Source organism: Pongo abelii, chromosome 18, assembly GCF_028885655.2.
Source record: "Pongo abelii isolate AG06213 chromosome 18, NHGRI_mPonAbe1-v2.0_pri, whole genome shotgun sequence".
Taxonomy (NCBI): Eukaryota; Metazoa; Chordata; class Mammalia; order Primates; family Hominidae; genus Pongo; species Pongo abelii.
The window spans coordinates 77,875,036-77,901,001 of NC_072003.2; the positions used below are offsets into that span (position 1 = coordinate 77,875,036).

The 25,966-nt window shown below is 41.4% G+C and overlaps 1 protein-coding gene across 5 annotated transcripts in view; it reads left to right on the forward strand.

The window, feature by feature from the left end:
* Positions 1 to 25,966, forward strand: part of WWOX (WW domain containing oxidoreductase) — a 1,117,686-nt gene that overhangs the window by 356,312 nt on the left and 735,408 nt on the right. Inside the window, exons 9-10 of one of the 5 annotated variants that reach the window (XM_054533075.2) lie at positions 7,113 to 7,205; positions 9,251 to 10,056. In XM_054533075.2, the coding sequence (XP_054389050.1) occupies positions 7,113 to 7,205; positions 9,251 to 9,328 (171 nt within the window). In that variant the 3' untranslated portion in view covers positions 9,329 to 10,056. 5 annotated transcript variants of the gene reach the window in all.

Below are 25,966 nucleotides of genomic sequence, written 5' to 3' on the forward strand. Positions count from 1 at the left end.
GGATAGGTCCTCATGTTAGTCTGTAATGTGAAGATATGAAATGTATTTGATAAAATAGGAGGTTCACTGTGATTTTTCACACAGAACTAGAAGATGAAGATAATCAAACAATTCACATTTCTTAAGACTCAGGTTGGTCAGGCTCTGTTCCAAGTACCTTTCATGTGTCAAACTAATTTATTTTTCACAGTCCACTACCAACGTGGTGGGATGGGGAGAAGCTGAGAAGAGCATATTTCGCTGAGTTTGGTTGCAGAAGGATGCAATGTGAGGTAGCAGAAGGGCCATAAGAACACAGGATTTTGAAGTTGAAGAAACCAGCCTGGAAGGAATTCCCAGCCCTTCCTTTTAGTGACCTGCTGGCCAGCCACATTACCTCCTTGGGCTTTGGATTTTCTTTTTCACTGTAAAATGGGGAAAGTAGTTCCCACATCTTTGGGCTGTTGGTGGGAGGTGTGTAGGACACAGCTCAAACCTTTGGTGTATAGTAGATACTAAGGCAATGCGAGTCTTCTTCGTGTGCTACCAGTTAGTATGAATTTTATTGACACCTTTACTGATTTTTGAGGGCATACAGACACTTATTGTCAAGGATATTATTGATTATCTGATGCCCAAACATACGGAGTTACATCACTGCTGGTGAGAAATACCCTTCAACTCTTGTCTCTAAGGAAAATCCTTGGGGAACCACCATCATTCCTTCCATTTGATAATGCAATTATAACGTAATGTATTGTCGGAACCCTTAGTTCAACACTGTCTTTTTTCAGGCCATATTAATGCAGTGGTTAGCATACAAACTTCCTTCCATTTTTAGTGACTCTAATACATTATATTCTCCTTGGTCTCTGCATGTTCTTTCTTTAAGTCATGTTAGATCCCTTTTTTGGAAGCAGGTCAAATTTGAATTAATAAAATGATTTATGTTGAAGTACAGGTATATCCCACAGAATCTCTTAATACCAGGCCAAAAGTAACTTTATCTTGATTTGTACTTCGGACATATTTCTTGGATTGTCCGCGCTCAAAAAAAGAGATTGCGTAACACCCTTCGAACAAATGTATATTTGAGAACCATCCTGTCTTCAGATTTAGATTTTTTCAGCTTTTTTTACTGTCATGTGATTCAAATGCTAGTTATTGATTGTTATCATGCAGTCTGCCAGCAGCCCAGATGGCAGATCTTTTAATTAGATATGTATGTGTTTGTGTGTGTATGCATGTGTGTGTATATATAATCACAGTTCATCAAGGACCTAATAAATATTTCCTTCTCTCTCTCTCTCTTTTTTTTTTTTTTGAGATGGATTCTCATTCTGTTGCCCAGGCTGGAGTGCCATGGCGTGATCTTGGCTCATTGCAACCTCTGACTCCCAGGTTCAAGGGATTCTCTTGCCTCAGCCTCCCGAGTAGCTGGGACTATAGGCATGCACTACCATACCTGGCTAATTTTTATGTTTTTAATAGAGACTAGGTTTTACCGTGTTGGCCAGGTTGGTACTGAACTCCTGATCTCCATGTGATCTGCATGCCTTGGCCTCCGAAAGTTCTGGGATTACAGGCATGAACCACTGTGCCTAGCCTTAATAAATACATATTTATGTCTTTCGATCTTTTTCTGTTTTTCTACTATTCCCTTTCCCCTATGGCTGCTATTGTTTTCCAGTGAGCTATTTATATCCTTTTTTTTTTTTTTTTTTTTTGAGAGGGCATCTTACTCTGTTGCCCAGGCTAAAGTACAGTGGCAAGATGATGGCTCACTGCAGCCTCATGAGCCTCAACCTTCTCGGCCTAAGTGATCCTCCTCTCTCAGCCTCCTGAGTAGCTGGGATTACAGGCACCTGCCTTCATGCCTGGCTAATTTTTGTATTTTTGTGAAGACAGGTTTCATCATGTTGGCCAGGCTGCAGCTATTTATATCTTAAATGTGTATTTGTAAAAAAATTTTTTTCTCAGCCCTGCGTGGTAGCTCACTTCTGTAATCCTAGTACTTTGGGAGGCCGAGGTGGGAGAATCACCTAAGGTCAGGAGTTTGAGAAAACAGCCTGGCCAATATGGTGAAACCCTGTCTATACTAAAAATACAGAAATTAGTTGGGCATGGTAGCGGTGACTGTAATCCCAGTTGCTTGGGAGGCTGAGGGAGGAAAATCGTTTGAACCCGTGAGGTGGAGGTGGCAGTGAGTGGGGATCCCGCCACAGCACTTCAGCCTGGGCGCATGAGTGAGACTATGTCTCAAAAAAAAAAAAAATTTCTTATTCAATTCATTTAAGATGGTTTATAAAGACAACAGGAGCTAGCGATAGCAATGCAAATGGACGCTTGTAGGCAGTAAGGACTCAATACGTGGGTGTCTTCAAGTTATATCGTGCAGACAGGCATGTGCAGTTAGGAAATCTGTCTAGGGTAGGGAGAGATAAAACCAGCCACTTCAGCCCTGCTATTTTTATCCTGAAGATTTTTTTTTTACTCTGTTTATGAATAAAACATTTTAATCAGTGCTGTATCAACACTGATCAGTTTTTTTCATGGAAGTGTAATACAGGGTGAATTCCATTAAGTCAATTAAATACTTTGATCCAGTTTTTAAACAGTGCAAAGACAGTTAAGCTCTTCTTTTATTGAAAGGCTTTTTACCAAAACCGTTTTTTATATTTATTTTATAGTGAAGATTTCATGTATCTGTTTTCTTTACATGCCAAGTTTTACAGCTTTTTCTATCGTGAGTTTTCTTCTGCATCAGTTATTTCCAGCAAGTCTGACTTTTAGATTGGGCAGATCTGGATTTCACCACATCTGGTTCTCGTTGTCATTGAGTTTTTGTGATGCGGTGATTTCAGTGAGAAATATATGCCATTAATTTGATGAAAAATCAATATTTATTTATTAACTAATACCCAAGAAATTCCCCAGTAAGCCTCCTCCAGTATTCTAGAGTTTCTCATTTCTCGAGCATTGGTCTCCGGGCATGCTCCTAATCTAATTGTTTCCCAAACTTTCAATGTTTTGGATGACTTTGGAAGCCTTGATTTCTGTAGGCTGTGGCAGGACAAATTCTGATGGACAGATCAGGATGTTCTATGTTGCTCTAAAACAGCATCTCTCAAAGTTTTTTGGACCACTACGTAAGTTTTTTCTGTTACAACCCAATACATTTATACTTATGTATATTCGTGTGTGTGTGTGTGTGTGTGTGTGTGTATTATATGCATGTGTGTGTATTTGTCTGAAATAAAAGTTTCACAAAATGATACTTTTATCTATGAGCAGTGTCCCGCTGTTTTTTTTTTCTTGGTTGTATTTGTGTGTGTGTGTGTGTTTTATTATGTTGTTTTTTTGTTTGTTTTTGAGACAGAATTTCACTTTTGTTGCCCAGGCTGGAGTGCAATGGCACGATCTCTGCTGACCCGAAGCTCCACCTCCCAGGATCAGGCAATTTTCCTGCCTCAGCCTCCTGAGTAGCTGGGATTACAGGCATGTGCCACCATGCGTGGTGAATTTTTTTTTTGTATTTTTAGCAGAGATTGTTGATCAGGCTGGTCTCGAACTCTCAACCTCAGGTGATCCATCCTCCTCAGCCTCCCAAAGTGCTGGAATTGCAGGCTTGAGCCACCGTGCCCAGCTGTGTTTTTTGTTTTGTTTTGTTTTTGTGTGTGTGCCAATGATGACCCAGTTTCAATACCAACTGTTGGTTTCACCACCCACTATTGGTTCCACCACCCCACTAGATCACAGTCTGGCCTTTGACAGTCACTGCTCCAATACTGTTTGATCTGCTCCCGTCTGATAAACGTTCATTGAGTGCACCACATGTCAGGTACTGACTTAAGGCATAGCAAATGCAAAAATGAGCAAGGTGTTCTCTCGGCTGTATGGGTGCCTACCTTAGAAGGATGGAGATGGGAAGAATGTGAAAGGGAGGTGAGATGAGCAGCACTGGGATGCGTGTCTTTTTTGTCTTGAGGGTAGATACAAGAGGAGTCAGATAAAGTTGCAGAACAGAGATGATGTCTTTACTGAGACTTGAATGACGTGTTGGAGACAAACATGTTGACACAAACGAGAGAATTTTAGGTTCCCTTTGTAGCTGTGGCTGTGCTGGGACAAGGACTATGAACAAAGTTATGGGGGTGCTAAAAATCTCAGTAATGAAGATAAATGATATTTTAACCTAATATTTTAAAAACTTGAGGCTGGGCGTGGTGGCTCACGCCTGTAATCCCAGCACTTTGGGAGGCCAAGGTGGACGGATCACTAGAGTTCAGGAGTTCAAGACCAGCCGGGCCAAAATGATGAAACTCCATCTCTACTAAAAACACAAAAATTAGCTGGGTATGGTAGTGTGTGCCTGTAGTCCCAGATACTCCGGATGCTAAGGCACGAGAATTGCTTGAACCTGGGAGTAGGAGGCTGCAGTAAGCTGAGATCAAGCCACTGCGCTTCAGCCTGGGGAACAGAGCAAGACTCCCGTCTCAAAAAAAAAAAAAAAAAAAAAAATCAAAATTAATGCAAAAAATATGATAAAATTTCAAAATTTAAATCAAGACAAATTCAGTATTATAGCAAAGGCTCAAGTAATGAACATGAATTTGTATTGATGCCTCGGGGAGGTGAAGGTAAAAAAAAAAAAAAAAGGCCACCAAGGACCTCATGGTAAAGCTGATGATGACGGAATTGAGCAGTGATGATGAGATTTAAAAAACTAACTTTTATTTTTACATTATTTTAACTAGGATTTGTGTTAACATTATTTTAGTTAGCTGTGTACTTAAGGGAGATGGCATAGTCTGGCAGTGGCTATAGGCCAGGACCTGTGCTATGTAGCTTATCTATTTCTCATGCTGATTCTACCTTTGTTACTACCAAAGGAGCTTAGAGGGAATCAGTGACGTGCACAAGGCTACGTAACTAAAGGGGGTGGAGTAGGATTCAAGCCCCTTGCAACGGACTGAAGTGCCCAAGCTCTAAATCCCTGCCACCCACAGCCTCTGTTGGCCCCAGGTTGTGTCTGAGTTTCAGAGATTGTTTTTATAGCAGCAACACAGTAAGTTGGGAAGAGGGAGACATTTTTAACATAGATACCAAAAGAGAGGGTGGAAGAGTTGACCACTTAGAAATGTCACGAGTGTCTGTGAATAGTGTTGGGGGCTGGGAGGCAAGAGAAAAAATAGTCCTAATGTTGCACAAGTAGCAATAGAAACAAACTTTTTAAAAAAATTTAATTTTGTTTATGCATGTCTGCATAAACAAAGTAATAGAAAATATTTGATATTTAAGATTGATTTAGCACTTAACAAAATACTTTGTCTTTTTTTGGTTTGCTGTCTTAAGCAATAGCATTAAATTCTTGTCCCAGGGATACCTGATAGAGCTAATATAGAACAATATTTTAACATAATTTGAAGTATTTTTTTCTTCTGATGGGTATGTAGTTCATTTTTGTAAAAAATTTTAAAAATTGTCAATCTGTGGTGTTTCTGAAACATCCTGATATATCTTTTTGTTGATGACTCTTAACAAAGGATGTAAGACAGATTCTAGGAAGAGAAAAGCTAGAATATCCACATGTGTCAGTTTCATAATATGTGTAAAAATTATCATGCCCACTCATTATTTAAAGTGCTGTGGCCTTTTAGTGAATACCAACATTAACAAACCATGTTAACATGATTTAAAATATGTAATGAAATTTGCAATGCATCTGATGACGGAACTATCAAATTAGTGCACGTGGCGTTGACTGATCACCCTTATGAAGAGTTACTTGCATTGTTTGAAGAGGGAAGATGCACATCCCCTTGTGGGCTGGCAGCATTTTTGCTAACACTGCCTTAAAGGATGCTACTGGTAGTATGGTTTATATGATGTTGAAATGTCACACAATATGTGCCCACCCTACGATTTGAATCTGTGCAGTTAAGGGAATTGGCAATGTTCAGACTAAATGGTAACATTCTCTCTGATTGTGTCCGTGTCTGCACCCTTTTTTGTTTTGTTTCTGTTGTCTTCATCAATAGACGTTTCAGAAACCTTCCTCGGATCTCAGGTAACAGTTCTTCTGGAACAGGATTACCCAGAGGTAGCAAAAGCTCTCCTGCAAATATTCCATTGCACGACTTTAAATCAGCAAAAAGTCTTTTCATTCAGTTCAGATTTGCTACTTGTTCTCTTGGTTCCTTCAAAGTAATGACTAAGTACAGGTCTTTAGATAGAGAGCTGCACCAAGCAGGTATTGCTTCGTGTCTTCCACGTACATCCTGAGAAAGCGAAGGTGAATTTCACCAGTTGGTAGGTGGAAATAGAAAAACTCTTGATTATTTTTTTCATTCACCAATCTTTTTTTTCCCCAAATGCTAAGCTTTATTTGGGGACATCTTAACAGCCATTTTTATAAGACTCTGCATTTACGACATTTGTGGGGGCCGCAGAGGGTGCACATGAAAGTAACATGAACTGGCCAGGTGCGGTGGCTCATGCCTGTAATCCCAGCACTTTGGAAGGCCGAGGCAGGTGGATCACCTGAGGTCAGGAGTTCGAGACCAGCTTGGCCAACACGGTGAAACCTCATCTCTACTAAAAATACAAAAATTAGCTGGGTGTAGTGGCAGATGCCTGTAATCACAGCTATCGGGAGGCTGAGGCACGAGAACTGCTTGAACCTGGGAGGCGGAGGTTGCAGTGAGCCAAGATGGCGCCACTGCACTTCAGCCTGGGTGACAAAAAAAAGCTTTCCCTGGGCTTAGTAACTTTCCTGACTTCTCATGCTGGAGTTCGTATCCCCATGTTTCTAGAAGAGAAATCCCTCAGATATGACGGTGTGTTCCATGATTTTGCCGAACTTGCCCTACATACTGTTTTATTATATATTCTGCCCTCTTCTGTTCCCTGCCAGTTAATTAATTGTTTCATTGGTGCAGCTTTTTTTTTTTTTTTTTTTTTTTTGAGACAGGGTCTTGCTGTGTTATCCAGGCTAGAGTACAGTCGCGTGATCAGAGCTCACTGCAGTCTTGACCTCCCAGGCTCAAGCAATCCTCTGGCCTCAGCCTCCCAAGTAGCTGGGACTATAGGCAATGCCACCATGTTCGGCTAATGTTTTTGATTTTTTATAGAGACACGGTCTCCCTGTGTTGCCCAGGCTGGTCTGGAACTCCTGTGCTCAAGCCATCCTCCCACCTCAGTCTCACAAAGTGCTGGGATTACAGGTACAAGCCACCATGCCAGGCCATTGGTATACCATTGTTTTTCTTAAACATTTATTTATTTTCTTATATTTATGGCATATGTGGTCATTTAAAATTATTTTATAGCATATAAAAGTAAAAAGAATATAAATTAATTTTTTAGCATTAATATTAGGGAAGACAATCTGACATTTAAAAATACATGTCTATATGTGTATACATAGACAGAAGTATATATATAAATACATACAAGTACTAGTGGCTGCTAATAGGTGGCGCCACTTTTTATGTGTTTGTGTTGGGGGTGGAATTAGCATGTAGGGGTTGGGAAAGGGGCAGGAGGCTCTGGGATGATTAGTATATTCTTATTTGGCCTGGGAGGGAAAAAAAAATCTTTCATTTCCAACAATATTCATTCTCTGTGTCACCTCAACATTTAATTTACTTCCCTCACACAACTACTTGAAGTTGTCCCAGGCTAGTTGGTCCTATTAATTACAACCTAGAGGGATTCTATTAGTAAACTAATGGATTACAGTATCTAAATGGAAGCCAGCAGATGACTTTGGAAGGACTGATCCGCAAGGACCTTCTGTGGGAAGATTAAATGAAGCTTCCTTTAGCCTTCTCAGGTGGCCACAGTTTCCCATAACCTTAGAGATTATCTAGGCCAAGGCTATTAATTTAGAGATTAAGAAGCCAAACCCAGAAAGGTTAAAAGACTGTCGTAAGTTCACACTGAAAGAGAGCGGTGTAATGCCCTTTTCACCAGGCTCCAAGAAATTTGCCTATTTCATGTTTTAACGGACATGGTATCCCCGGCATTTTTAATAAATGCCCTTTTCTTGCATAAGTAACTGGATATTTCCGAGGGGCCTACAAGTGGAGCGTGAGTTCATCTTTCATCAGGAGAAGCAGCTTTTCCTCCTCTTGTATCCATTGTATTCCTTTTCTAACCATCAAGGTCATGCGGTATCTGCCATTTTGCATATTCTTGCTTTGCTTCATGTTTTCCTTAAACTCTGTGCACATGAATATTTGTGGTATATGGCTTAATTGTAAGCGATCAGGCATCAATGGCTTTTTATGAGGCAAAATTTACTTTCTGCACTTGCGTGTGCCATTATTACAGATTGCTGATGTTTGCCAATGGATATTCTTGGAAATCGTCTTCTGGTTTAAATGCAGTTAAGTATTTAAAAATAATACCAGTGACATGTTTGCATTTACATTCAGCCTGACGGCCTACTTGATGCTGCAAATGAAAAATTGTTAGACTAGATTTTATTTTATTTTAATTCTTTTTGAGACAGGGTCTTACTCTGTCACCTAGGCTGGAGTGCAGTGGTGCAATCATGGCTCACTGCAGTCTGGACCACCCTGGCTCAGGTGATCCTTCCACCTCAGCTTCCCGGGTAGTTAGGACTACAGGCACACACCAGCATGCCCAGCTAATTTTTTGTATTATTTATAGAGATGGGTTTTTCACCATGTTGTTCAGGCTGGTGTTGAACTCCTGGGCTCAAGCAATCCGCCCACCTCGGCCTCCCAAAGTGCTGGGATTACACGCATGAGCCACTGTACCTGGACTCCACTATGCCTTCCCCTCCCCTTCCCTCCCTTCCCCACCCTACAGAGTCTTGCTCTTCTGCCCAGGCTTCAGTGCAGTGGCACTATCTGGGCTCACTGCAACCTGTGCCTCCCGGATTCAAGAGATTCTTGTGTCTCAGCCTTCCAAGTAGCTGGTTTTACAGGCATGCACCACCACACCCAGCTAGTTTTTGTATTTTTAGTAGAGATGGGGTTTCACCATGTTGGCCAGGTTGCTCTCGAACTCCTGACCTCTCCTCGGCCTTGCAAAGTGCTGGGATTATAGGTACCCCGCCTGGCTGATACTTTCCTTAGTTGTTTTCAGTGTAATAAGCTGTCTTCAGTCTACTCTATGTCCTTTTCTCTCCTTTCCTCCCTGAATACTCATGCTTCCAATGCATAGATTTCTCCAACCCTGAATATGATTGATACCAACACCATACTAGCTGTTCCACAGATGCCTGTTTGTTTTGCAGAACATTGGCCTGAATGACTCAGACTTGGAGTTTGGAAGAGGGAGAACTGATGTGACCTGTGGCAGACATGTGCAATGACCTGCTGTGTCCTTGTTTTTGAAGAACTAAAGAGTAGACTTGACCACTTTTTAAACATGATATTCGATCCACGTGGCATAGCAAGAATGGGATCCACAAGATGGACTGATCTTTAGGCAATCCTCGTGACCATAAATACTAAACGAATGCTCTATTTCAGTTGAGTTTTTAGTTTGCTCTGTTACGTGAGGACACATTACTTGCACCTCACTGTGAGTTTGAAAGTGTTTTCTATGGAGAATAATCCTGAGGAAATAGGCCCTCCAGATATCAGCAGGGACAGGGGTGTCACTAATCTTGATTATTAAGTTCTTGCCACAGATAGAAGCCATGCTACTGCGCAAGTTTCATACTTGAAGAGTGGGCATCTGACACAGCGTTGGTGGTTGTTAAAGTGTATGGCTATTACTGTGTTGCTTTGAAAGCTTGATGCCGCAACAAAAGTGCAGAATTCCATGTTTGATACTTTTTTGACTTGATTAAAATGACTTGTGGATACTGATTTCACTATCCGTGACTGCTGGTCTTAACTTTCTCATGTACTTATTTTAAACCAGAGAGCCCACCTGTCCAATTCTAGCTTTTCCTGGGCGTCCTGTATTTGACACAGGCCCTCCCAGCATTCTGAGTCACCGTCCGGTGCTCTTGCACTGTCCGTTATCCAAGTGAGGAACTCATCAGTAAGGCCAGAAAGGAAAGGGAGAGGAAAAAAAAAAGAAAAAAAGAAAGAGTGTATTTACAGATGGTAAAGAATTCTGGGCATGAGACACCCAGCCAAACAAGTAGAATGTGTGCATAGGTGGGACTGCTGATCTTGTTTTATGAAAGAAATAAAGGCAAGTCAAACAGATCCTTTTGCAAGGATCCCCATGTGTGTATGTCTAACCCAGTGACAGGTAAGGCAGCCAGGAGCTGCTGTTATTTCAGTGCAAAGCTGTTTTCACAATCACAGCCATGCACAGCTCAAAAACCTTCACAGGTCATGGCTGAATACCTTCAGTGTGCCCCATGTAAAAATACACTGCAAGTCGATTGGACATGCCCTATGAATTATACCTTATTTATGATCATTGAGCCCTCCCTTTTCCCGTCATGCTTTAGAATTATGGGCTGGAGCAGTTTTTAATACTCTATTTATTTTAGGGGAGGAAAATGTTTTTCTTTAACCACAACATTCATGCAATACCAACTGCTGGCAGTTTCCCCAGCATTTAAGGAAATATTGTTGTAAGACTTTTATGTTCTGTACTTCAATCAGCCAGAGCCAGCAGTATCCCAATAGAAGGACCCTCAACAGACCATTTTCAGCATTTTGCTACAATTAAACTCCTCTGGTTTTAGCCCTCAGGCAAGTTAGTACCTTTTTACATATGCACATTATGAACTTTTGACCAGGGTCTAGCAGTCGTATATTAGAGTGCTGCTCTTGAAGGCAGGCTTAACAAGTTCCTCTGAGTATTACAGTTGGAGTCAGTTGTGGAAAAGGTAATTTAAGCAACTTGCAGTGAGGCCATTCAGAATCTCAGCGATGATCCTAAATATCTTTTTTTCTTGCTCACACTCTTTTTTTTTTTTTTCTTGTTTCCTCTGGAAGCTGGTAGCAGGAGCTTTCAAAGTCTGTGATTGATCTTTTATTCAGTAGCTAACGAGGGCTGTGATTCTATTAGCGCGCTACAAGGCAAGAGAACAGTGATTTAATGAAGTGTCTAGTGAGCCGGCCATAGATTTATCCTGTTGTCGCTAATTTGCAGCGCCCTTGCCAGCATAAAGGAAACTGCACTCACACTGCTATTAAGCAGGTATTTCCTTAGTAAATTGTTGTAAGGTCAGGTACAGTTATCTGAGCAAAAGCAATGCCTTACCTCTTCAGTGTCTGCAAATGACAGCCGCCGTGCTGAGCGCTCACTGAAGTGGAACCGGGAGATCAGAGGTCCGTCTCCAAGTCGCCCTTAGCGGAGGCAGGAGCAGCCGAACTGCCAAGCAGGAGTAATAGAGTCATAATTGGTGATTAGAACTGGAAAGGTGCAATAACATCTTAATACAAACTGGCGTATGTTATAGTTACTGTCAGTTGTTGTAAACTCGTCCTGCTGCCTGGACTAGTTACGTTTCCCTTGATTAGCTCTGAGAAACGAGGCAGCGGGCACTGGGGCAGCCCACACAGACAACATCCAAATTTTTGTTGCTTTCCTGGGTCTTGCCCTGTCCTTACTGTTTTCCTTGGGCACCCTGTTCACCCCTTAGAACATACTACAGTAACCTTTTCCCACCACCGTGGGAGGACTGTGATTTTGTAAATGTCCTCTGATCTTTCCTCTTTGCAGGCGCAGTGACATTTATGCACACTGGCTTTGAGGCTCATTGAACTTTTGTTTTATTTGCCTTTGCTGAGGCGGGGGCAGGTCTTTGCTTCATGTTAGATCCGTATCCCACTGCAATTCTGTGTTACTGTAGCAAATTTGGGGTTGGCGTGCCAGAGTGAAAACACGAAAGAAAATAAATAGGCAGCACTGAGAAATTATACACTTGAGGTTGGCATTTTTCTGAACGCAGAGCTATTTTAGGTGCAGTGCGCATGTTGGAGGTGCCCTTGCAGGTATAGGTAGGCAATGTCCACCCGTGGTAAAAAGCAATCAAAGAAATTCTTATCCGATGCTTAATGAATTGCCAGGCTGGTTAAAAAGGATAACCCTTGAAACCTAGGGTGTCCAAGTGCTAATTTATATAGACTGGAGATATTTCCATGCCTCGCAGCAGAATTTTTCTTTAAATTCACAGAAGCAGCAGCTATCCAGCATTGTCCAGATGTGCTGAGTAGCTGTCATTATTGATAAACATGTAACTGGTCATTTGTATTGTTTTGAGTAGGATGTAGCTTATCAGGATGCATAGTAGAGAAAAATGAGATGAGGTAATGAGATCACATACACTGAAGCATCTTTCGAACCTGACACATAGTAGGTTCTCAATAAATATTTTTTGATTCTGTGACTGTTAGAATCTGTTGGCTGAAACTCTGTCATCTGGCTCTCACTCTGCTCCATAAAACTTGGGTAATTCTAATGCTTACTTCACCCCAGGACTGATGTGTGTTAGGTTAGGGTTTATGATCAAGTAAAGAGTTTAAAGAAGTGTTTTATGAGGGAGTTCTGTTTGCAAATGATCACCTGGTAATTTAATAGGGTGAGCTAAGCTTCCTAATTTTCTAATATGGACCTTTGGGGCTCAGGACGAGGATGTTCAATTTGTACTGCTGGTGGAGCTGCCATTCCATTAAGGGAGATTTTCTCCAAGGGAACAGAAATCTTAGGTGGTTGTTCTGGAGATCAGAACCTAGGACAGGCAAGGCCGTGGGCTGTTATAGAGTAGATGAAGCTGATCAGAGCACACCCACACCAGTGACAACCGGTCAGGACCTGGGAAGGGCTCTGACCCGTTCATCTCAGAGAGATGTGACATGAGGAACACTGAGACCTAACGCTTATTGCTTAATATTGTGGACAAGGGACTCTCTGGGTTGTCTAGTACTAAGCAGAATGGAAGGGAAGGATGGAAGGAAGAGAGGGAGAGACGGAGGGAGATGGAGGACGACAGGGAGATGGAGGGAGGCAAAAAGAAAAAGGGAGAGGAGAAGAGAGAGAAGGAGGAAGAGAGGGAAGGAGGCACAGAGGTAGAGAGGCAGGGAGATAATGGAGATCCTGGCCAAAAGTTAATGCTCAGTTTCTAGTAGTCCACAGAAAGCACCTTGACCAAGTGATTGAATACAAATAGTACCACAAACTACTAGGATTTCTTGGGTGCTTACCATGTGCCACATTTCCTTGAATCTTCATGGCGATCCTTCAAGGGATCCTTGTTTTCTAGAGAGTAAAGGTGCAGGTTAGCGGCTATGTCAGAAGCAAGTCAGGATTTGAAGGCAGATCTGTCTGCATTTCCCCCTCTGTAAATCCAGAGCTGCTGCCTCATTTCTTATGTTGCCCCCACCCATGCAGCAATTCTTCCTGGGAGGCCTCATTGTTCATATTCGTAAAGGGCCCCATTCAGTCTCCTTTTTGGAGAAATGGCCACTGCAACTCTCTGTTCTGACCTGGGGAAATGTTAGACCCTCAATAAGGAAAATCAGAGAAAGAAGAAATAAAACATATTACTCCATTCTCATACGACTGTGAAGAAATACCCGAGACTGGGTAATTTACAAAGAGAAAGAGATTTACGGAACTCAATTGTTCCACCTGGCTGGGAAGGCCTCAAAATCATGGCAGAAGGCAAAGGAGGAGCAAACGCACATCTTACATGGCAGCAGACGAAAAAGCGTGTGCAGGGGAACTGTCCTTTATAAAATCATCAGATCTCGTGAGATTTATTCACTATCAAGAGAACAGCACAGGCAGATCCCGTGGCTGTGACTCGGTTACCTCCCATTGGGTCCCTACCATGACACATGGGAATTATGGGAACTATAGTTCAAGATGAGATTTGGGTGGGGACACAGACAAATAGTATCATAGAATCATAAAAGTTCCTATTTCTAAGGCAGATGAATAATCCCAGTTGGAAATCATACTGATTTAGACTTAAAACCATTCAGCCTTCTTTACCATTTCTGCATGTGGCCCTGAGGGGGGATTTGTCTTTTGCTATTTTCTTTTTTTAAGAGATGGGGTCTTGCTGTGTTGCCCAGGCCATGCTCCAACTCCTGAGCTCAAGCAATCCACCTGCCTCGGCCTCCCAAAGTGCTGGGCTTACAGGTGTGAGCCATCACACCCAGCCTGGGGGAGGGTTTATTAAAGAACTGTCTGTTTTATCACATAACCACGAGTTAAAATGTTGGGCAGTGTCCCGGAATGATATCTTTTCACTAGGAACTCACATGGACCCATAATCTCTGAATTTAACATGCTTTTCAGGAATGTGTTCATATTTTCCACCTATAAAACCTGTTTTAGTAATTTACTCCCTTGTAAATGTTCCTTGGTATGTAAATTTAGCATATTTCCTTTTAATTGCCCAGGTAAATAATATCCATCATTAAAGGGCACCAGTAGTGTAATCAACTTGTTTTTTAAAATGTATTCTGTGTTTCATGATTTTTTCTGAATAACTGATCTTTACAGTCTGAATTGCATTCTGTTGGGCTTGACTTATTTTTAAATTAAAAGAGGCTGACACATTAAACACAAGAGGTCACATATGATATTCCATTTATGTAAAATATACAGAGTAGGCAAATTCATAAAGACAGAATATGAATTGGTGGTTTCTGGGGCAGCAGAGGGTAAGGGGAGTAGGGAATGACTGTTAAAGGGTGCAAGTTTCTTTTGTTTTTTTTTTTTTTTTTTTTTTGAGACGGAGTCTCACTCTGTCGCCCAGGCTGGAGTGCAGTGGTGTGATCTTGGCTCACTGCAAGCTCCACCTCCCAGGTTCACACCATTCTCCTGCCTCAGCCTTCCGAGTAGCTGGGACTACAGGCGCTCGCCACCATGCTCGGCTAATTTTTTGTATTTGTAGTAGAGATGGGGTTTCATCGTGTTAGCCAGGATGGTCTCGATCTCCTGACCTTGTGATCCACCTGCCTTGGCCTCCCAAATTGCTGGGATTACAGGCGTGAGCCACCGTGCCTGGCCGTTGGAGACAAGTTTCCTTTGGGGTGGCGAAACTGTTTTGGAACTAGTTAGAGGTGATAGCTCTACAACACTGAATGTACTAAATGACACTAAATTGTACACTTTGAAATAATTTATGTTATGTGAATTTCATCTCAGCAAAAAGAGGCTAACACATAAGGAGATATATTTTGACACATGTGGCATATTAAGCTGCTGCTGTTTTTTTTTAAATATTCCAGCTGCGTGCAGTGGCTCATGTCTGTAATCCCAGCACTTTGGGAGGCCGAGGTGGGTGGATTGCTTGAGGTCAGGAGTTCGAGACCAGCCTGGCCAACATGGTGAAACCCTGTCTCTACTATAAACTCCGTCTCTACTATAAATATAAAAATTAGCCGGGCTTGGTGGGTGGGTGCCTGTAATCCCAGCTACTCAGGAGCCTGAGACACGAGAATCACTTGAACCCGAGAGGCAGAGGTCGCAGTGAGCCAATATCTCAGCTCTGCACTCCAGCCTGGGCAACAGAGTGAGACTCCGTCTCAAAAAAAAAGAAAAAAAAATTTTTTTTTTCTTCCATCTGTATCACACAGTTTCACCGTTGTAGCATGGGCAGGAAATAATTGGGTTGTATGTAATGCCCAGGTAAAGTAAACAGATCTTGGAGAGGGACAGCGATCCCTACCCTGCACGGGATTATTCACAGAGCCGTGGGGACACTAAACGTACCTTATCTCTTGACCATGCTATTGATTAGTTATGTGTTTGCCTGTGTTATTAATAATGTATATCTTGAAAAATCTATGTGCATTATAGTCTTTGATCTTGTCATGAATTTCAAAGCCGAAGATTCCATTTTCTTTTAAAAAAAAAAACTTTTCAAAGAGGTAGGCTGGAAGTAAATTTAAAACTTTTCCCCTTTCTAGCAGAGGACTTTTTTCTGATCACCATGCATGTTAATTAGATATGCACGTATGTGTATGTATGATGTATATACCCATATACACACATAGTCTGTATATACATGTATATGCACATACACATATATACACATATTTTAAGGAGAGAATTATAAAATGATCAATTCAAGCTTACTATATTCTAGAGGTGAGGAATATTTGAATACAAGACTTATCTAGTAGATTAAAACAGAAATTAAAGACTGTAGACTAAGGCATGATCAAAGGACCTCTTTTCATTGTTCTTTTATTGTTTATTGACTTCAAAAAGACTTTTTAGTTTAAACTGACTTTAATGTGTCTTGAACGCTCTTTTGTAAAATGACTTTGAAAACTCGAGGATAATGTCTTCATTAAGTGGAGAAAAATCTTGGGAAAAATATAACTGTAACTTGGCTTTCATTAGAGTAGAAAGAGATAAAGCTTTGCTTAATTAATGTCTGTTTTCCCTCTGTTCAGAAGTATAAGGAAAAAGGGGACTGAAATTAGTGCTGATAAAAGCTTGAAATAGACATTATAGCACTGAAACTTTATTTTCTTCAACATACTTCATACAATGCTATGAAGCATATTGGAAGATTTTTAGGTGCCCTGTCTTCCTGGATATAAAATGACTCCAAACCCAGTGATACTGATCACCCTGGCTTCTTTTCCACCTTTCTCACTTCATTGTCTATTTGTGTGTTTCTGACATCTCTTTACAAATGGATAATCTTGGGGATGGGGGGGGGGTTCTATTGTTATATTTTCTTTACTCCTTAACAAAACTCAAAACTCTCTCTGCTCTTTTCCAAGCCACCAATCAAAACTGACCCTTTCTGAGTGTCCTCATTGCTCTCTGGGAATGTTCATGGCCTCTGGGAGTCCAAGAATTACTTTTACACTGGATCTTTATCACTTCTACTATTCTGTGACTTTCTATCAGTTCTCTGCTCAGCTTCTCTTTTCTGGAGACGTGATCTGCTTTCTTAGCTTAGAATGCTGTTCTAGGCTGCCTTTTTTTTTTTTTTTTTTTTTTTTAAACTTCATGGTGAGCAGAACACTGGACCCCAGACTGTGAGGCCCCACCTGTGCAGCCTGCTGGCTCCTCATACCAACTCCCTTGTCACCTTAACCCCACCTGTTGTTGCAACGGCAAAGAGAATTGCACAGAGGAGCACCACCTATCAGAGTTCACACTGAGTTTGCAGATTCATCCTTTTGCTTCCACCCATCCCAAGGAATGCCATTCTTGGACGGGTCATCTCATGGTCCATTGTCGACCCTCTTAGAAGAGATTTCAGGCCTTCCTTTGTAGCTTGATAGTTACAAGGAGTGCTAGGGTAAGTGGAAAAAGCACATGACTTGGAATAAAGACCTAGTACAAATCCCATGTCTGATTTATACTAACGAGTTCGTGGACCTAGCCTAGGTTACTACAACTTTTTGAGCCTCAGTTTTCCCATCTGCAAAGGAAGGATGATAGTACTTACTCCAAAGAATTGTAGTTGGATCAAATGAGTTGGAGTGGGATACAGCAACAATCTGTATTCTGATTTCAGCAACACTATGCAATGTAATTCCATATTATATTATAACACATCTTCTGTGGGTCTTTCTTTGGGGGAAGCTAACATTTTAAAAGGTTTCCCTTTTTAACCTGTGACCCCCTCTACCCTGAAAGTATATTCAAGAGCGAAACTTTTGGTATGACGATGTCTTACATCAGTAGTTCTGAATGACTTGACTTAGCTATCTTTTTTGAGTCTCTCAATAGATAGATGGATGGATAGATTGATTTTGTTGTTAACACCTGTGCAGTCTTGCTGGCCTTACTCGTTTTCAAATACTCAAATGCCATTGAGTCAGATTTCAGAGGCAGATGGTGATACCTCAGGTTTTAAGTTGCAAGAAGTCACCACAGGTTTGTTACGGAAACCATCAGGGATATTTATTCCCTCTCCTGAGAAGCTTAATTGAGCCTCCAAACCACCCACCAAGATATCTGCCTGTAAAATATTTAGGAACTGCTACTATGAAGACATTTCCCTTATGCAATTTGTTTTCCATCTAATAGCAGAACAAGGAAAATATAGCTGACTATAAGTTACAAAGCCAAAGTCTTAAGCCACAAAATGCATCTCTTCACAGTAGCACTTGGAGAAGGGCTGAAGGCAAACCAAAAGTGAGCAGAAAGGAGACCAGTGTTCTGAAGCAGAGATGACAGGCCCCACAGTGCAGGGTGATGATGGTGTTATGAATTACCCATTCAGTTTTAGACTAGACATTCCCTGGAAGCATGTCACAGGGTGTGCAGAAGGGCTTTTGGATAAAAGGGGTCTAGTTAAGAGACGTTAAAAAAAACAAACTTGAAAAGCATAGCGGGCTGCTGGGACATGTCTGAGTACCTCGCAGATAGTGGGGAATAGTCTATGGATTCTGCTTACACCATGGACGACCAGGCTGGGCCATGGGGTTGTGGTTTTTTTCCCCTCAATTTATAGAAATGTTACCAGGCATATTTTCCCTGTTTCCCTAAGAAGAGCATCCTCTCAGTGCTAGCCAGCCATAGGGCCAAGTGACAGCTAGAGGTGATCCTTTGGTTATTTGCTAAACAGATCTAAAACAAACCGATATCTGTAACCTGGGATTAGATAGAGCCAATAAGATGTGACTGAAATTCACAGGGATTCTAAGACGTCTACATTTTAAGTTGGTATATTATTAAAGGTGATTCTAGCTGCTGTAACAAATAAGCACACCTGTGCACAGAGGCTCAAACATAGTAAAAGTTTATTTCTTGTTTATATAAGATCCAAAATTACTCTTGTCGATTAGCAGGCTGCTGTCTTCCAAATGGTGACCCAGGGACTCAAGCTCTTTGCATCTTGTGGCTCAGCCGTCCTACACATGTGGCTTCCAGCGCTGCCCTGCTGTTGTCTGCACGAAGCTGGTGGAAGAAGTAGGAATTTGCAGGACCATATGTGGAACATTTTGTGGATGAGGCCTGGGAGTGGCACAAATCTTGGAACTCCAGGAGGCTAGGAAATAGAGTGTAGCCATGTGCCCAGGAAGACGCGGGGCATAGTACACCTTTGCCTCACTTGATATATTGTTGTTTGTTTAAAATCAGTTTGGATTCTCATTTACCTTTTCCACCTCAAGATCTTTATGTTTTTGACTTTGGAGATAACCAGAAATAACTTAGCATGCTTCCTGTCCTCTACGATTTCATCCTCATGGGGAAGCAAGACCCTACTCTTTTATTTTTATGTATGTATGTATATATGTATGTATGCATGTATGTATGTATGTTTGAGACTGCATCTTGCTCTGTCACCCAGGCTGGAGTGCAGTGGCACCACCTTGACTTACTGAAACCTCCTCCTCCTGGATTCAAGCAATTCTCCTGCCTCAGCCTCCCGAGTAGCTGGGATTACAGGCACGCCACCACATCTGGCTAATTTTTGTATTTTTAGTAGAGATGGGGGTTTCACCATGTGGGCCAGGCTGGTCTCGAACTCCTGACCTCAGGCGATCCACCCACCTCGGCCTCCCAAAGTGCTGGGATTACAGTCATGAGTCACCATGCCTGGCCAGCAAGACCGCACTGCTATTGTCCAGTGTGGTAAGTGTCTTTGCCTACCTTGTACTATACAGGCTGGAAGAGGTGATACTATGCCCACCTTCACAGCCTCCCTAGCAACTGAGGATGGCTATATGACAGGTTCCAGCCAACAAGTAAAATCAGAAACCAACAGCATGTTTCCTTGAATACCTTTTGCTTTCTATAAATTGGCGTGGCATTGCTGGTATTTTCACTCTTCCTTCCTACCCTGGATGCAGATTTGATGCGTCCAGCCTTAGCGGTCTTCTTGCTTCTAGGACCCAACAGGGAAGAGGGAAGAGTCAAAAGAATGACAGAAGGCCCTCACATTGCAGAACACTGACCAATGTTGGCAACTACAGGACAATCAGGCATGATTCTTCATCCAGGATCTGCTTTTCCCTGTCCTGCCAATTCGTGAGCTGCTAATAAACATTCTGATGCAAATATGGAATACAGATTTCAGAGGGATTCTGGGTAACCCTCGGAGATGAGGATGCTTTGCGAATGTAACAGGCATCTCTCACCTCATTTTTCTGGTGGAATGTTTCAAATGCTAATTAAGTTTTGCTTCAAATGGGGAACAGTCCTGTGCAGTGTTTCTAGGAAGCTACCAGTTTCATCATAGGAAGACGTTCTCCATCGTTTGGATCTTTCTCACCAGCACCTTTTGGTTGTGGTGGTTTGGGATGTGATGATCTCAGAACTTTACATCCTCCATGAAATCTCTGCAGTGATAGTTGAATGTCTTGCCTTTTCTATTATTGCCCTTTTTCTTGTGTGACTTTGTACTGAGACACATTTATATTACGGTAATTGCCTCATGGTATTTGAAAATCTTTATTTGGGCCACATTGGTTGGAAGATAAAAATATATAAGCAATAGTCCCTGAACATCATTTGGCCTGAACTAGGCTAGAGTTTCTCTTGATCAAAATAATAACGATGATTTCTCCATGCCGAGGAATGGTGTCATATCATGGAGTAGATTTATGTACACATTAAATAAACTTTTAAAGCATTTTAATGCACCAATTTGCAATTTTTTTCTATTCACCAAAATATTCCAGATAATGGTTATCAGTTTTTGATTCTACACATACTTCAAATACTATTAATGCAAAATCCTTCTTTAGAAATGTTAACTAATTCCAATGTTTCACTTTATTCAGCGAAGACATTCCTTTGATTAGTCCAGTTAGGTGTTGTGACGCCAATTTGCCCACACGTTTTTTTCTTAGGCGCCTATGCTTACAGTAGACAGAGAGTTGATGAAAGCTCAAGGTCAAAACAGGAAAAAGTAACACAGTAAATACCTATTTCTGTACATAATTCAAATTAAAACCCCAACCACCTAGAAGCACCAATACAAGGAACTGGCTGCATAATGCATTCCTGTGACCTGCTGTATTAATGATGGAATGAATAACGAGGATCAGAGGGAATGTGGTCAGCCTCCTATCTCATAAGCCAAATGCTGCATATTCCAAGCCTGTCAATTCTGAAAGCCCTTTTTCATTTTTAAATAATGAAAAACTTTGGGGCCTTGTTCATTGTTTCTAAAGGAAGACATTTAGAAAATTTAGAATATAAATTTCTGTTAGTAGAAACTAATTTATCTTGCTCTTCTCTAAAATATACCTGATTTGGAATATGTGCCCTCAAGTTTTGCTACATTGAAAAAAATGATGGGCTGGGCGCAGTGGCTCACGCCTGTAATCCCAGCACTTTGGAAGGCCAAGGCGGGTGGATCACCTGAGGTCAGGAGTTTGAGACCAGCCTGATCAACATGGTGAAACCATTTCTCTACTGAAAATACAAAAATTATCCAGGCGTGGTGGTACACACCTGTAGTCCCAGCTACTCGGGAGGCTGAGGCAGGAGAATTGCTTGAACCCGGGAGGTGGAGGTTGCAGTGAGCTGAGATCGTGCCACTGTTCTCCAGCCTGGGCGACAAGAGTGAAACTCCGTCTCAAAAAAAAAAAAAAAAAAAAAAAAAAAAAAAAAAAAAAAAAAAAAAAAAATTTGTCATTTCGTTGTCAGAGCATCAGCAGAATAAATCTTAGATCAAGATGGGATTACTGCGCTACTCCCTTCTCGCCTAGTCTGTGGTTTAGCACAGGAAAAAGCAAACTAGGGCCCTTGGGCCAAATCTGACCTGCAGCCTGTTTTTGTGCTGCCTGCAAGAGAACATTTTTAAATTGTTGAAAAAATATGAAAGGAAAAATATTTCAAGGTGTGTGAAAACTACATGAAGTTTAAACTTGAGTGTCCTTAAGTAAAGTTTTATTGAAACACCGTGTTGCTTATCTTTTATGTATCGTTTGTTTGCTTTGAGACCGAGTCTCACTCTGTCACCCAGGCTAGAGTGCAGTGGTGCGATCTCTGCTCACTGCAGCCTGCATCTCCCACGTTCAAGCGATTGTCCTGCCTCAGCCTCCCAAGTGGCTTGGAGTATAGGCACGTGGCACCACGCCTGGGTAATTTTTGTAGTTGTAATGCAGACAGGATTTCACCATGTTGGCCAGGCTAGTCTTGAACTCCTGACCTCAAGTGATAGACCCGCCTCAGCCTCCCAAAGTGCTAAGATTACAGGTGTGAGCCACCATTCCCGACCTTTTTATGTATTGTTCATACAGTATGACAGGGGAAGACTTAACTGATTGCAACAGATTAGAGCACAGCATGAAGAGCTGACAATATTGACCGACTGACCCTCTCAGACAAAGTTTACCAACACCCAGGTGAGCAGATATACTTATCTGTGAGCAGACATGATTCAGGGGAGATTGTTGTCCCTCCTTTCCCAAGGAAATGTGGAAAGATGAGAATGTTGCCACCAGTGCTGATATGGAGCATTTTTTTTTGGAATTCTCTTAAACAAGTCCCAACCTTGACTTTGTCTGTGTACCCTAGTCTTTACTCCCAGGTCTTTGCAAGGTAAGCCATCAGGTGTTAGCTGAAGATACGGCAGCCCAGCAGTGGTCCCCTGAGTGCCAACAAGAGTCACCTCTAAGATGATCCAGCCGTTGCGTGGTATAGCATGCCACGTCATTTCAGCACGCACGCTGCCATTCTTCTTCTCCGTTGTTACCGTATTAATTTAGGGATGATGAGGAGAAAGTGGCCTCCCTTTACCTGTTAATTCCTTGGAGGAACTTCTGTTCGAAATGAATAGTCTTGAAATATGTAATAAAGTTACCTATCAGGACCACTTTTACAGAGATTTAAATGTGATAATAAGAATACAAGAAAATGAAGTGACATTGAGGGCGTCTTCTTTTATAACAGCTCTTGGTCTTGCCTGTTAAGCACCCTGTAAAATGACTTTTACACATTTATGGATTGAAATGGTTCTGCTGAAATTTTAAGTGTTAACATTGTTCAAACTTCCATTACTAACACCTCTCACATTGTTAGAAAACAGTTTTATATTTGACATTTTGATCATACTAACCTGGGACATTTTATGCTAAAGTTCTCATTTCATGCCTTAGGAATCCCCTGCTTATTTTGATTTTAGCACCTTTCTGTAGGAACCCAACAGATTATGTTTGCACATCTTACCCTGATGCAGTCTCTAAACCCATCATCACAGAAGATATTTTGTAGTGATGGAGAAAGCTTAAATGTCTCATTTGTGAGGTTGGCTTGGGTAAAAAATAAGGATTTCCACCCCTCATCCTGGTTCCTTCCCTTTTAGATTTTCTTGTTTGCTTTTCTTTAAAGCTGCTGTTACTCAAACGACAGTCCATAAACTGCACTTTATTTTTTATAACAGCTTTATTGAGAGATAATTTACATGCTATACAATTCATGCATTTAAAGTGTACAATTCAATGGCTCAGTCTATTCACAGAGTTGTGCAACCATCGCCACAGTCCGTTTTCTTACCTGAAGGAGAAAGCCTGCACCCCGTATTTTTCGCCTCCCATTCCCCACTTCAACTCTTCCCCAGCCCCTGCAAACCCCTAGTCTGCTCTTCATCTCCATGCGTTTGTATATTGTGGACATTTCTCATTAATGGGCTCACACAATATGTGGTTCTTTGTGAGTGGTCCTTTCACTTTGCATCCATCATGTTTTCAAGATACTGCATCTTATTTTTCAGTTCCTTGTTTTTTCTTACAAATACATTTTTAAAAATGAGTAAACATATGTATAAAAAAATTTATTTAGGCACACCAGGTTTATGAGATTCATCTTTGTAGCCACCAAGAGCCACTAGATGTGTTTGTCAGGTGCGTACATCTGTGATTGATAAAGCCACTGCTCATTACGTGGTCCTTAAACTCTCCCTCAGTATAGCTGTAGGGACATGCAAAACAAAGGCTGGCTCGTTAATAGGATATGTCGAGAGTTCTCCTTTAGAAATCATAATGTGGACATCTTTGATTTCTCTGATGCTGGAAGCTGCTGCTGCTTCTTCGTCTTTATCTTCTCCTCCCTGTGTATTGAGAGCAGGGACCTCCTTGTGCTGTTTTGGGCTCTCCTTGTTTACCCAGATTGGCTGCATCAGCACCTTCTTAAAATATTAGTGTTGCTGAGATAGGAGCTTTTGGTAGATGGATAAATTGGGATTTGTAAATATTTTGCTTAGATTTTCCCAGAGTTTTGCAGAAGAGAATAAGGTGTTGGTTTGTTATAAGGTGGTCCTTGATAAAGTTTAGACCTGTTTTAATAAGGCTGACTTGGAATGAAGATAACTAGAGCCATGATTTTCATCTTGATGGACAAAGGGTGCTCACTCTACTTTTTTATTTTATACTTTTATTTTATTTTATTTCATTTCATTTAAGATAGCGTCTCTGTCTGTTACCCAGGCTGGAGTGCAGTGACATGATCTCGGCTCACTGCAACCTACACCTCCTGGGTTCAAGTGATTCTGATGTCTCAGCCTCCCCAGTAGCTGGGATTACAGGCATGTGCCACCGCACCGGCTCATTTTATGTATTTTTTAGTAGAGATGCGGTTTCTCTATGTTGGCCAGGCTGGTCTCGAACTCCTGAATTCAAATGATCTGCCTGCCTCAACCTCCCAAAATGCTGCGATTACATTTTAAAACTCTACCTTTTAAAAATAAGAACCTGGACAAAGAGGTATTAAAGAATGTGTCTCTTATTAATTTATTATGGTAATGAGAAGAGTTTGGATTTGGACCCACCTAGGTTTTTCTTTCCTCCAGCCCCCCCGCCCCAACTCCTTACTCATGCTTCCTCTGTAAAATGATCACTCCCCAGTTTGACAGGAATTGCCCTTGGAATCCCATCTGGTGTTGTAATTGTTACCAAATCCAGGCAAATCTTGCCTGTGAGACAGGTGGTGAAGCTACTGGATAGAACTGGAGCATCTGACTGGTGTGAGATGGTATCTCATTGTGGTTTTGATTTGCATTTCTCTGATGGCCAGTGATGATGAGCATTTTTTCATGTGTCTGTTGGCTGCATAAATGTCTTCTTTTGAGCAGTGTCTGTTCATATCCTTCGCCCACTTGCATGGATGAAGCTGGAAACCATCATTCTCAGCAAACTATCCCAAGGACAAAAAACCAAACACTGCGTGTTCTCACTCGTAGGTGAGAATTGAACAATGAGAACACTTGGACACAGGAAGGGGAACATCACACACCGGGGCCTGTTGTGGGGTGAGGGGAGGGGGGAAGGATAGCATTAGGAGATATACCTAATGTAAACGACAAGTTAATGGGTGCAGCACACCAACATAGCACATGTATACATACGTAACAAACCTGCACGTTGTGCACATGTTCCCTAGAACTTAAAGTACAATAAAAAATACATATTTAAAAAAAAAAAAAAGAACCGCAGCATCGACTTTTGTTTTCAAGACCTGTCCCCCATGATCACAAAGGATGAAAAGTCTGCTTAAATTATAAGGTAGCCAATTGCTTCTTCAGTTGAAGACCTAAATGAGTTTTAAGGTGAAATGCATATCTCTAAGGGCTAAGTAGCCAACACAATAGGCAATCGAGATAGTAAAGACTAATTTAGAAAAGGTTGTTTTGTTCGTTTTTCTTTTTCCTTCCCTCCAGTCCTGATTTCCCATCTTCTTCCTCCCTCTTCTCTCCCCTCTTCTCTCCCCTCTTCTCTCCCCTCTCCCCCTTCTCCTTTCCTTCCTTCCTCCTTTGGTTCCCTCTTTCCTCTTTTTCCCCCTTTTATTTAACCATTATAAATGCGATGGGATTGTGTCTGCAGCTTTTGCTGGTAATTAAATAAATTATTTATACATTTAACACAATCTTGAATTACTAGGTGATCATCTTAGGCACTCAAAAGCATGAGAGCCCTTGAAAGCAATATCTAAGCACAGATATTCCATAGCACGTCTTACAATCTAAATATTGCTTTTAGTGTAATCGAAGCAGCAAGAGTAGTCACAGCAGTTGATGGACTATTTTTCAAATTGATTTCAAAAATGTATTTAAGGGGATGATCTTCTAGTCTAGATTACCTATTGATTTTTAATATGAAAA